At 64.9% G+C, this 13,894-nt stretch overlaps 1 protein-coding gene across 8 annotated transcripts in view; it reads right to left on the bottom strand.

Moving 5' to 3' along the window:
* Positions 1-4,009: 4,009 nt before the first annotated feature.
* Positions 4,010-13,894, bottom strand: part of CFAP65 (cilia and flagella associated protein 65) — a 47,422-nt gene continuing 37,537 nt past the window's right edge. For 6 of the 8 annotated variants that reach the window (XM_089779606.1, XM_089779607.1, XM_089779608.1 and 3 more), the window contains 9 exons: positions 10,795-10,938; positions 9,531-9,647; positions 8,681-8,818; positions 8,189-8,254; positions 7,102-7,316; positions 5,579-5,728; positions 4,977-5,246; positions 4,752-4,886; positions 4,010-4,494 (listed from right to left, as the gene is read on the bottom strand). In XM_089779606.1, the coding sequence (XP_089635732.1) occupies positions 4,371-4,494; positions 4,752-4,886; positions 4,977-5,246; positions 5,579-5,728; positions 7,102-7,316; positions 8,189-8,254; positions 8,681-8,818; positions 9,531-9,647; positions 10,795-10,938 (1,359 nt within the window). In that variant the 3' untranslated portion in view covers positions 4,010-4,370. Of the gene's footprint in view, positions 4,495-4,751; positions 4,887-4,976; positions 5,247-5,578; positions 5,729-5,762; positions 5,902-7,101; positions 7,317-8,188; positions 8,255-8,680; positions 8,819-9,530; positions 9,648-10,794; positions 10,939-13,894 lie in introns of those variants that run through there. The other 2 variants (XM_089779609.1, XM_075932933.2) reach the window with 2 other exon arrangements.

The raw sequence follows: 13,894 nt of genomic DNA, 5'->3' as shown, positions 1-13,894 counted from the left end.
GGACCAGGAACTCATAGAGCCCCAGTGGCATGATGAAAGCCGATTTCAGTCTGGCCTCCTGGTCTAGCGGCACCTGCCAGTAGCCCTTGGTTAGGTCCAGGGTGGTGAGATAGCGAGCTCCCCCCAGCTTGTCCAGGAGCTCGTCGGGCCTTGGCATCGGGTAGGCGTCGGACACCGTGATGGCGTTGAGCTTCCGGTAGTCCACGCAGAACCGGATCGACCCGTCCTTCTTGGGAACCAGCACCACGGGAGAGGCCCAGGGGCTGGAGGATGGCTGGATCACCCCCAGGGCCAACATGTCCTGGACCTCTCTCTCCAGGTCCTGGGCTGTTTTCCCTGTGACCCTGAATAGGGAGCAGCGCACCAGGGGGTGAGTGCCCGTCTGCACCCGGTGGACAGCCAGGTTGGTGAGACCAGGCTTGTCGGAGAACAGCTGCTGGTGGGAGCGCAGCACCTCCCGGATCTCGGCCTGCTGGGCCGGGGTGAGCTGGTCCGAGAGGGAAATTGACTCCAGCGAAGAGTCCTCTCCGGTCCCAGGGAACAGGCCCACCAGGGGATCCTCCCCCTGCTCCTCCCAGGGCTTACACACGGCCAGCACCAAGTTCTCCCTGTCCCAGTACGGCTTCATCATGTTAACATGATATACCCGCAGGCTGCGCGTCCGGCCCGTCAGCTCCACCACGTAGTTCACCTCGTTCAGCTGCTTAACCACCTTGAAGGGGCCGTCCCAGGCGGCTTGCAGCTTGTTCTTCCGCACAGGGATCAGGACCATCACCTGGTCCCCGGTAGTGTAGGCGCGGGCCCGTGCATTGCGGTCGTACCAGACCTTCTGCTTCCTCTGGGCCCTGCTCAGGTTCTCTCTGGCCAGGCCCATGAGCTCGGCAAGTCTTTCCCGGAATGTCAGGACGTATTCCACGACCGGCTCACCCTCCGGGGAGACCTTCCCCTCCCACTCGTCTTTCAATAAGTCCAGGGGGCCCCTCACTCGCCTCCCATATAACAGCTCGAACGGCAAGAACCCCGTGGACTCCTGGGGTACTTCCCTGTACGCAAACAGCAGGTGGGGTAGGTACTTGTCCCAGTCCTGCAGGTGTTTGTGCATAAAGGTCCGTAGCATCTGCTTCAGAGTCCCATTGAACCTCTCCACCAACCCGTTGGTCTGGGGGTGATACGCTGAGGCCCAGGTGTGTTGCACCCCACTCTTCTCCCACAAGCACCGGAGCAGGGCCGACATGAAGTTGGATCCCTGGTCCGTGAGAACCTCCTGGGGAAACCCCACCCTGCTGAAAATGGTCAGCAGTGCGTCTGCCACCGTGTCTGCCTCGATGGAGGGCAGAGCCACGGCCTCGGGGTAGCGGGTGGCGAAGTCCACCACCACCAGGATGTATTTCTTCCCTGTCCGGGTCGCTCTGTTGAAGGGCCCCACAATATCCATCGCCACCTTCTGGAAAGGTTCCTCTCCATGGGGGGTGTCTGGCCACTGGTTCAACAAGTTTGGCACTACCTTGGCCTAGTGAGGTTTTCCCTGCTGGGTCTTGCTCCAGACAGCAGGGGTCACCACAGCCCAGCAAGTACCCCCACTACGTCACAGCCTTTGCACCACAGCCCCCAGGGTGCTTGGGCCCAGTGCTGCGGGGGACAAGGAAGGCCACGGGGAAGGGACAGTTTCCGACAGGAAGAACCCTGCAGCAGCTGGCAGGGCAGGAGCCCCTGTGCGGGGATTCAGTGCACTCGGGGGCGATCCAGGAGCCGACAGGTCTGGTTCACACCTCCAGCAGCACAGCGCCCCGAGCTGGGACAGTGGGGAGGGGACACCCCCTACCGATTCACCCCCTGCTCTCTGCTGAACAGCCTCCCCTGGAGCCAGGCTGGCCCAGCCCCTGATGGGAGACGGCCCCCCTTGACTCCCTGCCCAGCCAAGGTGAGCCTGCCCAGTGTGCCAGCCTCCCAGCCCGAGCTGTGCTGAGCCGGTCGCCCGGCCAGGCAGCCACAGGGCACTGAGCCGAGGAGCACAGCAGCAGGGCCGGAGGCGGGGCGCCTCGCGCTAGGCCAGCAGGAGGCCCTGCTGGAGGAAGGGAGCCCAGCTCGGGGGAAGGGAGCACATTGCTCAGGCAAAGGGTCCAGACTCCACCTGCAGCCCCCGGGCACATGGGTGAGCCGGGAGCAGCCAGCTGGGCCCTCGCTCGCTCCGACCACAGCAACAGCCCAGCCCTGCGGCTTGGGGCCATTTACAGACACGGCACTGCGGCCTGGCCTCAGCGCTGTCATGTCCCTGGGACAGCAAGTGGGAGGGGCCTCCTGAGACCTGCTGGGGCAATATACCCTTCATAACGCCCCACGCACGGGGGTATCCCAGTACACGGGGCCCACAGGCAGAGCCAGGGCTGCCTGGGTATCCAGGGCAATATACCCTTCGTAACGCCCCACGCACAGGGGTATCCCAGTACACGGGGACCAAAGGCAGAGCCAGGGCTGCCCGGGTATCCGGGGCAATATACCCTTCATAACGCCCCACGCACGGGGGTATCCCAGTACACAGGGCCCAAAGGCAGAGCCAGGGCTGCCCGGGTATCCGGGGCAATATACCCTTCGTAAAGCCCCATGCACGGGGGTATCTCAGTACACGGGGCCCAAAGGCAGAGGCAGGGCTGCTCGGGTATCTGGGGCAATATACCCTTCATAACGCCCCACGCATGGGGGTATCCCAGTACACGGGGCCCAAAGGCAGAGCCAGGGCTGCTCGGGTATCTGGGGCAATATACCCTTCATAACGCCCCACGCACGGGGGTATCCCAGTACATGGGGCCCAAAGGCAGAGCCAGGGCTGCTCGGGTATCCGGGGCAATATACCCTTCATAACGCCCCACGCACGGGGGTATCCCAGTACACGGGGCCCAAAGGCAGAGCCAGGGCTGCTCGGGTATCTGGGGCAATATACCCTTCATAACGCCCCACGCACGGGGGTATCCCAGTACACGGGGCCCAAAGGCAGAGCCAGGGCTGCTCGGGTATCTGGGGCAATATACCCTTCATAACGCCCCACGCACGGGGGTATCCCAGTACATGGGGCCCAAAGGCAGAGCCAGGGCTGCTCGGGTATCCGGGGCAATATACCCTTCATAACGCCCCACGCACGGGGGTATCCCAGTACACGGGGCCCAAAGGCAGAGCCAGGGCTGCTCGGGTATCTGGGGCAATATACCCTTCATAACGCCCCACGCACGGGGGTATCCCAGTACATGGGGCCCAAAGGCAGAGCCAGGGCTGCTCGGGTATCCGGGGCAATATACCCTTCATAACGCCCCACGCACGGGGGTATCCCAGTACACGGGGCCCAAAGGCAGAGCCAGGGCTGCTCGGGTATCTGGGGCAATATACCCTTCATAACGCCCCACGCACGGGGGTATCCCAGTACATGGGGCCCAAAGGCAGAGCCAGGGCTGCTCGGGTATCTGGGGCAATATACCCTTCGTAATGCCCCCCACACGGAGGTGTCTCAGTACACGGGGCCCAAAGGCACCAGGCACAATGTGTTGCCCTACTGCTGCACCAGGCCCAGGGTGCCACCCTGCACTAGGCACAGCACAGCTGGCCTGGCTTTTGGCCAGGCATGGGCCCAGGAGACAGCTGGGCAGGGGTGGGAGGCCATGGCCGTCTTACCCCACACAGGGGCTGGCCGGGGGGAGAGGAGCTCAGTCGCGTTGCCTGGCACCCCCCCCCCCCCCCCCCAAGGCCCAGGAACAGGAGGGGCCTGGTCTGGGAGCCGGGCTGAACCGCTTGGCACTTCTACTAAGGGGCTGGTGCCACCTATCGGCAGCTGCTAGCCCTGCCTGTTTAGGACAAAGCCTCTTCCGGGCCCGGGGCCCGGCCCTGTTCTGCCTGCCAGGCCCTGGGTGCCGAGGGGAGACAGGCCGTGCGCAGCCCCAGGCGCCGCGGGCCTTAGGCCACAGCCACGCTGCCCATGGCAGGACGGGGCCGTGGCGGAAGCAGTCTGGGCGCGAGCCTCGTGGCACTCGCCGTACAGCCCCTTTTATTTGGCAGCACCCGAGGGGTCCGTGTGCCGCCGGCCAGATCCTATTTCGCCAGCACGCGAGTGCGGCGGCCGCCGGCCAGGCTGCGTGACCAGAACGTGCGCAGGAGGGGCTGGGCGCCAGCCGCACGCCCCGTGTAGAGCGAACCACGGCCCTGCCCGGGGCAAGGGGCGCAGGGACCCCCTTCGCCGACACGCCCAGCTCCCTGCCCGGGGCCGGGCCTGTGTCCTCTCTGAGCCGCGAGTGCCCAGGAGCCTGGTGCTGCGGGCTGCCGGCCTCGGAGAGCAGCCGGGGCTTGGACGGGCTGGTGTGGGCAGTGGCTCTGGGCACGCCGGCCGCCTAGGCAGACAGGACGATCTGGGGGCGACCCTCAGTTCCCGCGTCCTCTGCCGGCGGGCTGGGCCCGGGCCCTGCGGGGTGCAACAGCAACGCTGGCTGGCCTGGGGCCGCTGGGCTGATGCCTCTGAAAGAGAAGAGAGTCCCTTGGACCTGGCAGCATCTTCCGCAGGCCTCCTGCGAGTCGCCCTCCTCCTCCCGCACCCAGCCCCGGGGCCCAGCCCCTCCCTTCCTGTTTTGCTCCCAGCTCTTCCTGTGCCCAGGAGGCTGGGGGGGGCCCCACGTTCCCCTCCCCCGCTGCTCCCCATTTCCTGGGGCAAACGCACAAGCCCCACTGGAAGAAGCTTCTGGCAGAGGGGATGCCAGAATCAGGCCTGCCCTTACCTTTGGGTGGAGGGGGGCAAGGCGATCACCCTGGGCCGGGCCGTCAGAACCACCTCGCCGCGGCTGGCCTCCACCATTATGTTCTGGAGCGTGTTCTCCAGCACCCGCTGCACCAGGCTCCTGGCCACGGGCAGCCTAGAGGTGTAAGGGGGAGGTCAGGGATTCGGGCCCCGCGCTGCGCTCCCCACAGCCGGCCCACCACATGCCAGCCGGGCCCCTCCTCACCTGGCAAGCGCCTCCTTCTCCTCCTGGCCAAGGGCACCGTGCAGGCTGTCCTGAGCCGCCCTGGGGGAGCCGCCTGGGCTCAGCGCAGGCTCGCCCCTCTCCTCCGCTCCCGCCCTGCCCCTGGCACATGGATCTGGGGAGCCACCCGGGCTCTGCCTGCTGCCCCCGAGCGGTGCTGACTCTTCAGACCAGAACTGGTGGAAGTAGGGCACGGGCTCCGCCAGGCTCTGGCTCATGGCCTGCTGGAACTGGCTGTCCTCCAGCAGGCCTCTGCAGGGGAGGGAAAGGGACAAAGGCTCAGGGACAGAGGCGCCTCGAAGCCTGCCCGCCAGGCCCGCGGCCTCAGGGAACCGGCCCTTTGGGACCCCCAGCCAGCGGCTCTCCCGGGGCCAGTGAGCAGCTTGGCCCGCCAGCACCGGGACTCGAGCTCCCTCGGGTGCGTCTCCACGGCAGACGATCCAGCTGCCACTGCCGGTCCAAGCAGCGGCTAGTGGTCAGCTCCTGCGAGGGGCGCTCCGGCCGGGGCTGGCAGCCCTGTTGTCCCCAGGAGCTAGGGGAAGGGGCCCGCCGCGGGACTCTGACCCCAAGGGAAGGGCCTGTACCTGAGCACGGCCATCAGCACATCAGCGACCATCTGCTGCTCCTGTTCGGAGGAGCCAGCCAGCGCCAGGAGACGCGGGTCTGTCCCGAGGGCTCCCGCCTCCTGCGGCCCGGCCTCAGCCTTGCTCTCGCCCGCCCTCTCCTGGCAGTCCCTGGCAGCGAGAAAAGGCAGAGGGGCTGTCCGGACACAGGCCAGGGCCTGCACGCGGCGGGGGCGGAGGGGCCGGGCTGTGATCAGTCGGTAGCATCACGCACACACCGGGGCTGAAGCAGACACTGGCTCCCCAGCCTGGCCCGGAGAACCTCTCGATGCGGGAGATGGGCTCTGACGACAGACAAGGGCGCTCTGGGAAGCCCGAGGACAGCTCGCCGGGGCCCCACCGGATCCGGGGAGGGGACGGTGCTGTGGAGCAGCAGGCCGCCGTGCTGGCAAGCGGCTGGGAGCCAGGGCAGGGCGAGGGAATGGGCGGAAGGGTTCCGCCTCGCGCCGCAGGCAGCTGCCACTCACACAAGCGGGTGAGCAGATCAGCCTCGACCCACGGGGATTACTGATGCCAGTGAACTACAGCCAGCCTGGACCGGGGGCCGATGGCTCCAAGCCGCCGCCTCTGCCAGCCGGCGTGTTCTCTGGCCAGCACCGCAGGGGAGAGGGCGTCCGAGTCCTGCCCGTACAGAGCCGGGAGCAGGAGCCAGCGGGGGTTCTGAGCTGGAGGTGCCGGCAGCAGCCAGCAGAGGGAAGTCGAGGTGCCACTTGGAGGCCAGGCAAAGGGACACAGGGACATTACAGTCACAAGAGGCAGTGCCAAGCTGTCACCCCAGCCAGGCTGCTGGTGTCAGCCTCCCTGAACTGCCCCTGCCACCCGCGGAGACGCACCCGTCGCCAGCTGCGGGCTGGGAAATAGCTGCCGAGCTTCTCATCCTAGGCAGGGCAGAGTTAGCGCTTCTGAGGGCACGGGCCTATGAGATTCGGGGGGCCCTCCAGGCCCCAGGGAGAGGCCAAACACGAGGGGTTCAAAGAGTGGGAGAGGGCTGCAGGTGGAGGCAGGACAGCGGGCATGGGGGGAGGGGTTCGGCATACAGGGGGGACTCAGAGCAGACGGGGAGGGGGTCTGGGCAGGCTCAAGTTTGGGGTGTGGGGTTTAGGAGGGAGTGGGGGATTAGGCTGCAGGGATTGGGGTGCAGGGCCTGGGAGGGGCTCAGGGCTTGGGATGCTGGGTGCCTACCTGAGAAGTGCCCCTTTGGTGGTGGTGGTGGCGATGGCCTGCAGATACCCCCCCCCCCACACACATACACACGCTTCCCAGCCAATGGGAGCTGCGGGGACAGAGCTGCTCCTGGCGATGCGGCTCCAACCCGGCAGGGGGCGGAGCCGCCTCCCTCACACCCTGGCCAGGGGGCTGGATAACACACGGTGCCTGCAGCCCAGGGGCCCCCAGAGCCCGGACCCACAGCCCCTTTCCTAAGGCAGCAGGGCCCCCGGCACACGTGGGGCTCTGGGCGGGGCGCCAGCGGCCTCTGGTCTTACCAGCACAGGAAGTGCGAGGGCAGCTCGGAGCAGAAGCTGTCCAGGAAGTCGTCCATGGAATGGGACCTGGCGGTCACTCCAAGGTGCAGCAGGTGGGACCTGGGGGGCTCCGGCTTGGCCCACCGTCCGCTGGCTTCTCTGTCCAGCAGGGGCCGCCTCTGGCAGCGGCTGGCGGGCAGGCTGGGCGCAGGCAGGTTTTTAATGGGGGGCAGAGTCTGTGGGGAGGACAGAAATGCCCCTTTGCTGAGCCTATGGCTGGCATTGCCCTCGCCGTCGGCGCTCCGCCCAGGGGCAGGGAGTGAGCGCAACTGGGCGGGGGTGGGACCATCCACGCAGGCACCAAGGAGAGGAGGCAGCACCCCAGCATGGGGCTAAGGCGGATGAAAGGGGACTGGCCCCAGGCTGGCGCCGCCGGAGGCCTGGCACCTCCGTGTGTGCAGAGCGCTCCTGGCCCGGCGTTCGGCGCCTGCCTGAGCTCACGGAGCCCTGCGGGAAGACGGGCCCCAGGCAAAAGGGCAACTCAGCCTGCATCACCCCCAGCGTCGCCGCCGGCGGAGGGGAACGGTCCTGCCGCCGCCGCCCATCCTCGCGGGACTGGCGCCCCTTGCACGCGGGGGGTGGGTCATCGCTGGCAGAGCTCGCAGGAGCCAACCGGGGGCTAGAGCCAAAGCCTGCAGCTTCCTCCTCAGCCATCTCCGTCCCAGCCAGCCTCCCTGCCCCTGCCGGTGAGCAATGGGGGTGCCCCCAGCCCCAGCCTCGCACCAGCTCTGGCGGCTCCAGACACGCCGCGCTGGATGCACACAGCCACCCCAGTCCTAGAGCCCCCTGCTTGAGGTCCCACAGCCCCTAGTACTGTCCCCTCGGCCAGGCACCCCGACGCGCGGCCACCAAATCCTCTGGCCACGGGTCCAAAGCTCTGCGGTGCCAGACCTTCACCCAGCAGCATCTTTAACCCGCCCCAGCCAAGCAGCCCCCTCTATGGACCAACGCCTCCTCCCAGCTCAGCGCTTCAGCCTTCCAAGCCACGAGTCTTGCTGGCTCTGTCCTCCCGCCCCCAGTCTCCAGCTTGCGGGGGCGGAGCCCTTACCTTGTACTTGCTGCTCGCCGCGGGGGGCTGAGCGAGTTTTTCCTCGGCAGAGGAGCCTGGCGCGTTCTAAAGAGGAAGGAAAACCCGAGTGAAGGGGAATAAAAAGCAGAGCCAGGCTCGGTGTTCCCCTCACCCAGCGCCTCCGGTTTGCGTCTCCCCAGGCTCCCGTCAGACCCTCCCTTCCACACTCCAGACGACCGGTCGTTTCAGAGCTTGCTGGACAAGGGTCTTTTGATTTCCTTCCAGAGCTACCCCGGCTCGGCCCTTCCCGCTACACACCCAGCAAAAGCTCGGAGGGATTTAGTGGGTAAAGCAAAAGAGCCAAGATCATCATGGGCTCTACCAGTAACCGGCCACGTGAGCGGGGGAACGACGACCCCTCGCCTGCATCCGCCAGACGGGCTACGATTTAGGGACGGTTCCTTGCTGAACCCCAGATCCTGCGGAGAAGTTGGGAAAACAAAAGGAGGCTCCCCAGGAACCGGTCCTTACTCGGGCATGCTGCTTCGGATTGCTCTCCGCACCCAGGTCCTTCTCCGAGATGGTGAATTCCACAGCCTGCCGCTCCCGCTCGGCTTCCCACGCCTGCAGCGCCCGCTCATAGCCAGCCAGGCTCTGCTGCACGACCACCTAGGAGACCAACCCTGGATTAGAGGGAGCAAGGTCCCCAGCAATCAGCATGGGATGCAGGACTCCCCCAGCTCCATGGCTGCATCTTTCTCCCCGCCTCCCCCCCGGGCAAGGCGAGTCCTGTGTCTCCCCGCCCCCCCCCCCCCCCCCCCGGCAAGGCGAGTCCTGTGTCTCCCCGCCCCCCCCCCGGCAAGGCGAGTCCTGTCTCTCCCCATCTCCCCCCCCCCCGGGCAAGGCGAGTCCTGTCTCTCCCCATCTCCCCCCCCCCCGGGCAAGGCGAGTCCTGTCTCTCCCCATCTCTCCCCCCCCCCGGCAAGGCGAGTCCTGTCTCTCCCTGCCACCCCCCCCCCGGGGCAAGCCGAGTCCTGTCTCTCCCCCCCCCCCCCCGGGGCAAGGCGAGTCCTGTCTCTCCCCCCCACCCCGGGGCAAGGCGAGTCCTGTCTCCCCCCTACCCTGGGGCAAGCCGAGTCCTGTCTCTCCCCCCCACCCCGGGGCAAGGGGAGTGATGTAAACGGGGAAAGTGCCAGGCCCAGCTCAGCACATTACTCATTACACAAGCTTTTCTCACAGTTAATTTTTCTATGCTGAGCCACGGCCGCAGCCCAGGCAGGAGCGGGGATCGAGCGCTCCGGTGCCCGAGTCAGTAGTAGGCTGTTTGCTGCCGGGGGCCGCCCTAGAGGCAGTGAAGGATGCAGGCTCCTCCCAGGCTCACCTCACACACCAGATCCACGCTGTAGAAGCGTGCGTTCCCAGATGCGTGCAGGGTGATGATGCAGTGGGTACTGGCCCTGGGCTGCATGACGCCCGTCTCCGGTACGATCTGTAGCAACTAAGACACAACAAGGACTCGGGTGACGGATGGGACAGGCACTGCCCTCTCCTAGACATCCCAGCCACTCAGTTACCTACACTGCCTGTAAAGGGTTAAACCCAGAGCCAAGGGGTCTCTCAGAAGCTCCAGGAAGTGCTGGCAGGGAGCCAGGAGAGCCAGTGGGGGAGTGTGAGATCTGAACTGGAAGCAGTGGTCTCCCTGCTGCAGTCTGTGTGGCCAGAGGAGAGATACAGAGATGGACTGAGCCAGGAGCAACCGGTATGTGGGTGACTAGGGAATGTTTATTTAGACACAAGCTATTTTCTTTAGTTTGGGGTTTGCTGAACTCTGTGCTGAGCCCAGGTGCCCCCCCCCCCCCCCCCCGCCCTGCAACACTGTAACTTGTAAACTGAATCCCAGGGAAGCTAATCTCTGTGCTTTCAATCTGCTTTTTTTCATTGATAAATGCAAATGTAACCCCTAGCAACCAACCAGATAGGTCTTCCTTGTTTTGCTAATAGAAGCAGCTTTTTACGCCCGTGATCTGATCCTGTGTCCTATTCAGAAAATGCCGCTTGTTTTCAAGCTCTCTCCGAAGGAGCGTTAAAGAGCTTGGGGGTAGCCCACAGGAAGAGCTTCCCCGGGATTCTCAAGGGGCTTGGCGTTTGGGCGGCGGCAGCGTCTCCCCCATGGTCAGGGAATCTGTGACCCTGGGGAGAAGCCTTTAGGGGCGGGGTATTTTAAGGTCTCTGAGGCCCCCCACCTTATGCACTCTGAGGGTATGTCTAGACTACACGCTTCTGGCGACAGAAGCATGTAGATTAGGCTACCCGGCATAGGCAGAGAAGCGGGGATTTAAATCATCCCGGCTTCATTAAAATAAACAGCTGATCCGGCACAGCGCGGTAGTCTAGACATGGATCTGTCGGCTGGGGAACCCTTTGCCAACCGATCCCGTGAGCCTCGTTTCACTCCGCTCAAACCCAGCCGTAGGCCTCCCCGGTGTCTTTGCTCACATCCCCAGTCATCATCCTCCACTTTCTAATCATCTTTCCTCCCGTCTGCCACTACAGACGCCACAGAAGTGCCCATCAGACGCTGTCTGGAGGCAGTCAGACCGCAGGGCCCTTCCCCGCCCAGCGGCGGAGCTGAAAGGAGACCTTACCTCGCTCGCACTCGACGGGCCGACGCGCCAGGCAAAGAGGACTGCCTCACTCTCGGAGGCATTGTTGAGAAAGACGAGCCGGCTGGGCTTGCTGTAGACTGGGATGTTTCCGAGGCACACCCTGTGCTGGGACAAGAAGGCTGGCTGGAAGGAGAGAAACCAGGCAGGACCGTCAGCCAGAGAAGATGGGTGCACTTCCCTCTGCACCCTCTAGCAGTCTGGTCAGCGGGGAAGCCCCAGATGTATTTAATGCTGGGCATACTGCTCCAAGCAGGCAACTCCTGCCTGGCGCCAGGGCCTGGTGTGACGTAGTGGGGGTACTTGCTGGGCTGTGGTGACCCCTGCTGTCTGGAGCAAGACCCAGCAGGGAAAACCTCGCTAGGCAAAGGTAGTGCCAAACTTGTTGAACCAGTGGCCAGACACCCCCCATGGAGAGGAACAAAGGAAGGTGGATGCTGCCCTGGCTGGGGGGCAGGGCTGGAAGGGAATTTAGTTAGTTACTGTGGGAGAGCATGGAGGAGAGCCTAGGAGAAGGGGCTGGAGTTTAGGGGCCCAGTCTCCCCCATCTCAAGGGGGCCTGAGGCATCCTAGCCCAGCTCTGTGACCAGACTACATCTGTGCTGTGCTGTATCCTGGAGAGGCAATAAACTTCCTCTATTCCACCGGCTGGTGAAGTCTGTTTGTGCCATTTCGGGGTGCAGGAGACGGGGAACCCCCAACGCGCCGTCACACTGGTGTCAGGAGCGGGATACACTGCACCCCGTGGATGGAGCTTCCAGCGGCAAGCGACAAGGCGCAGTAGAAGCAAGAGCCCTGGAGCCAGGCGTGCTGGAGACAGAGCGAAGCGGTTCCTGGGAATCGTGGGGCGCTGCAGCACTAGACTGGTGAGTCTGCACCGAGGGGCCCAGCGGGCAGATGGCCTACGCCCGACTCTTGAAGGCAGAGCTGGTGGGGCTGTGCAGAGAGAGGGGCTTGCCTGTGCAGAAAGCAACCAAGGCCCAGCTGATTGCCCAGCTGGAAGATAATGACCAGCCACAGGGCCAGGATCTTGTCCCCAGGGGAAGCAGCCAGACCCCCCCTGAGAGTGTGTCAGGCTCAGAGAGGGGGAGGAGCGCTGGAACCCAACGGAGAGATGAGACAGCGTCTCCCGGGAGGCCTGCAAGCCATAGCCCATCTAGGGCAGGGGCCAGCCCAGCGGAGCTGCGGCGGCTGGAGATCCAGCTGCGGATCAGGGAATTGGAAGTAGAGGACCGAGAGAAGGACCGCCAGGACCGAGAGAGGGAGCGCCAAGATCGAGAGAAGGAGCGCCAAGATCGAGAGAGGCAGCGACAGCATGAGCTGGCCATGGCAGAGCGGAGAACCGGCGGGGCACCGGCTGCGCCAAGTGCGGATGGGCCCCAGGGTCCCAGGACTGCCAGACGCTTGGAGAGGCTCGTGGTGGCCCAACTGAAGGACATGGGTGACATAGACGGGTTCCTCAGTGCCTTTGAGAGGGCCTGTGGACTGCAACGGGTCCCCCCAGCTGACTGGCTGCAGGAGCTCATCCCCGCACTGAACCAGGAGGCGGCCGGAGTGCTCAGTCAGCTGGAGGACCTACAGCCAGGGGATTACAACCGAGTCAAGGAGGCCCTGCTGCACAAGTTCGGGCTGACCCCCGAGATGTACAGGAAGAAGTTCCGGGGGGTACAGAAAGGGCCACGGGAGACCTATGTGGACCTGGCCTCCCGCCTGGCGCAATACTGCCGCAAGTGGGTGTCTGGAGTCGGAGCCCAGACCGCAGAGGAGCTGCTCAAGCTGGTCATGATGGAGCAGTTCTATGAAGCGTGCCCACCCAAACTGAGGCTGTGGCTCAAGGACCGGAGACCAGAGAACCCCCAGGAGGCCGGGAGACTGGCGGATGAGTTCACGGAGAGCCGGTCCGGGTGTGAACGGGAGTCCCGGAGAGAGAGGGAACCGCGCAGAGACCGGATCTCGGCTGAGCGACGGAGGGAGTCAACTACGGGGCGAGACCAAGGAACAGGTCGTCTGCGCCCCAGAGAACCAGCCAGGACCTGGACAGAGACAGCCCAAAGCCTAACTTGCCATCGCTGTGGGCAAAAAGGCCACAAGAGGGCTCAGTGCACCAGGTCCCAGGACCGGGGACTTTCCAGGGTTAACTGGCTGGGGCGGGAGGAAGGGCAGGCTGCCCCAGAGGCAGGGGCTGGCAGGCAAACCTCAGCTCAGAGAGAGGGGAAGGATGCTCAGTGCACCTCCCCTGGGAGGTCTGATTCTCAGGAGGCGGATTTCTCCGTGTACCGGGTGGGGGCAGGACGGCCCCTGCGGAGCGAGTGCCTCATACCCCTGGAGGTGGATGGTAGGAAGGTGACGGGCTTCTGGGACACGGGGGCGGAGGTGACTCTGGCCCGATCCGACATAGTGGCCCCGGAGCGGATACTACCCCACGCGCAGCTGACCCTGAAGGGCATAGACGGGTCCCCGTTTAAGGTGCCTGTAGCCAGGGTGCATCTGAAATGGGGGGCGAAGGAAGGCCTCAAGGAAGTGGGGGTGCACCCGCACTTGCCCACCGAGGTGCTGATGGGGAATGACCTAGAGGAGTGGCCCCATGAATCCCAGCGGGCTCTAGTCACTACCCGGAGCCAGAGCCAGCGGGGGGCTGACAACGTGGGTCCAGGGAAGGACTCCTGGCAGCGTCCTCAGGGTCCCATCCCAGTGGACACGGGGTCCAGCCAGGCTGGGACTCCGGACCTAGGCAGAGGTGGGGGACAGGTCCCGATCCCTGCCTCAGCAGCTGAATTCCAGGCTGAGGTGCAGGCAGACCCCTCCTTGCAGAGGCTGAGGGACCAGGCTGGCCTCCATGCAGCTCAGCCCCGGGGGAGAGGTGGCCAGGAGAGATTCCTGCGGGAGCGTGGGCTCCTGTTCCGTGAGTGGCTCTCCCCCAGGAAGGTGAGGGCATGGGGGGTCCAGCGGCAGCTGGTCGTCCCCCGAAAGTATCGCCTCAAGCTGCTGTATTTGGCCCACGATGTCCCCGTTGGGGGCCACCGGGGGATCCGGAGCACCCGGCTGAAGCTGCTCGAGCACTTCTATTGGCCGGGAATCTTTA

The sequence above is a fragment of the Pelodiscus sinensis genome, chromosome 7 (assembly GCF_052426305.1).
Source record: "Pelodiscus sinensis isolate ZL-2025 chromosome 7, ASM5242630v1, whole genome shotgun sequence".
Taxonomy (NCBI): Eukaryota; Metazoa; Chordata; order Testudines; family Trionychidae; genus Pelodiscus; species Pelodiscus sinensis.
The sequence above is the reverse complement of the archived record's forward strand: the minus strand, read 5'-3'. Positions and strand labels throughout refer to the sequence as shown.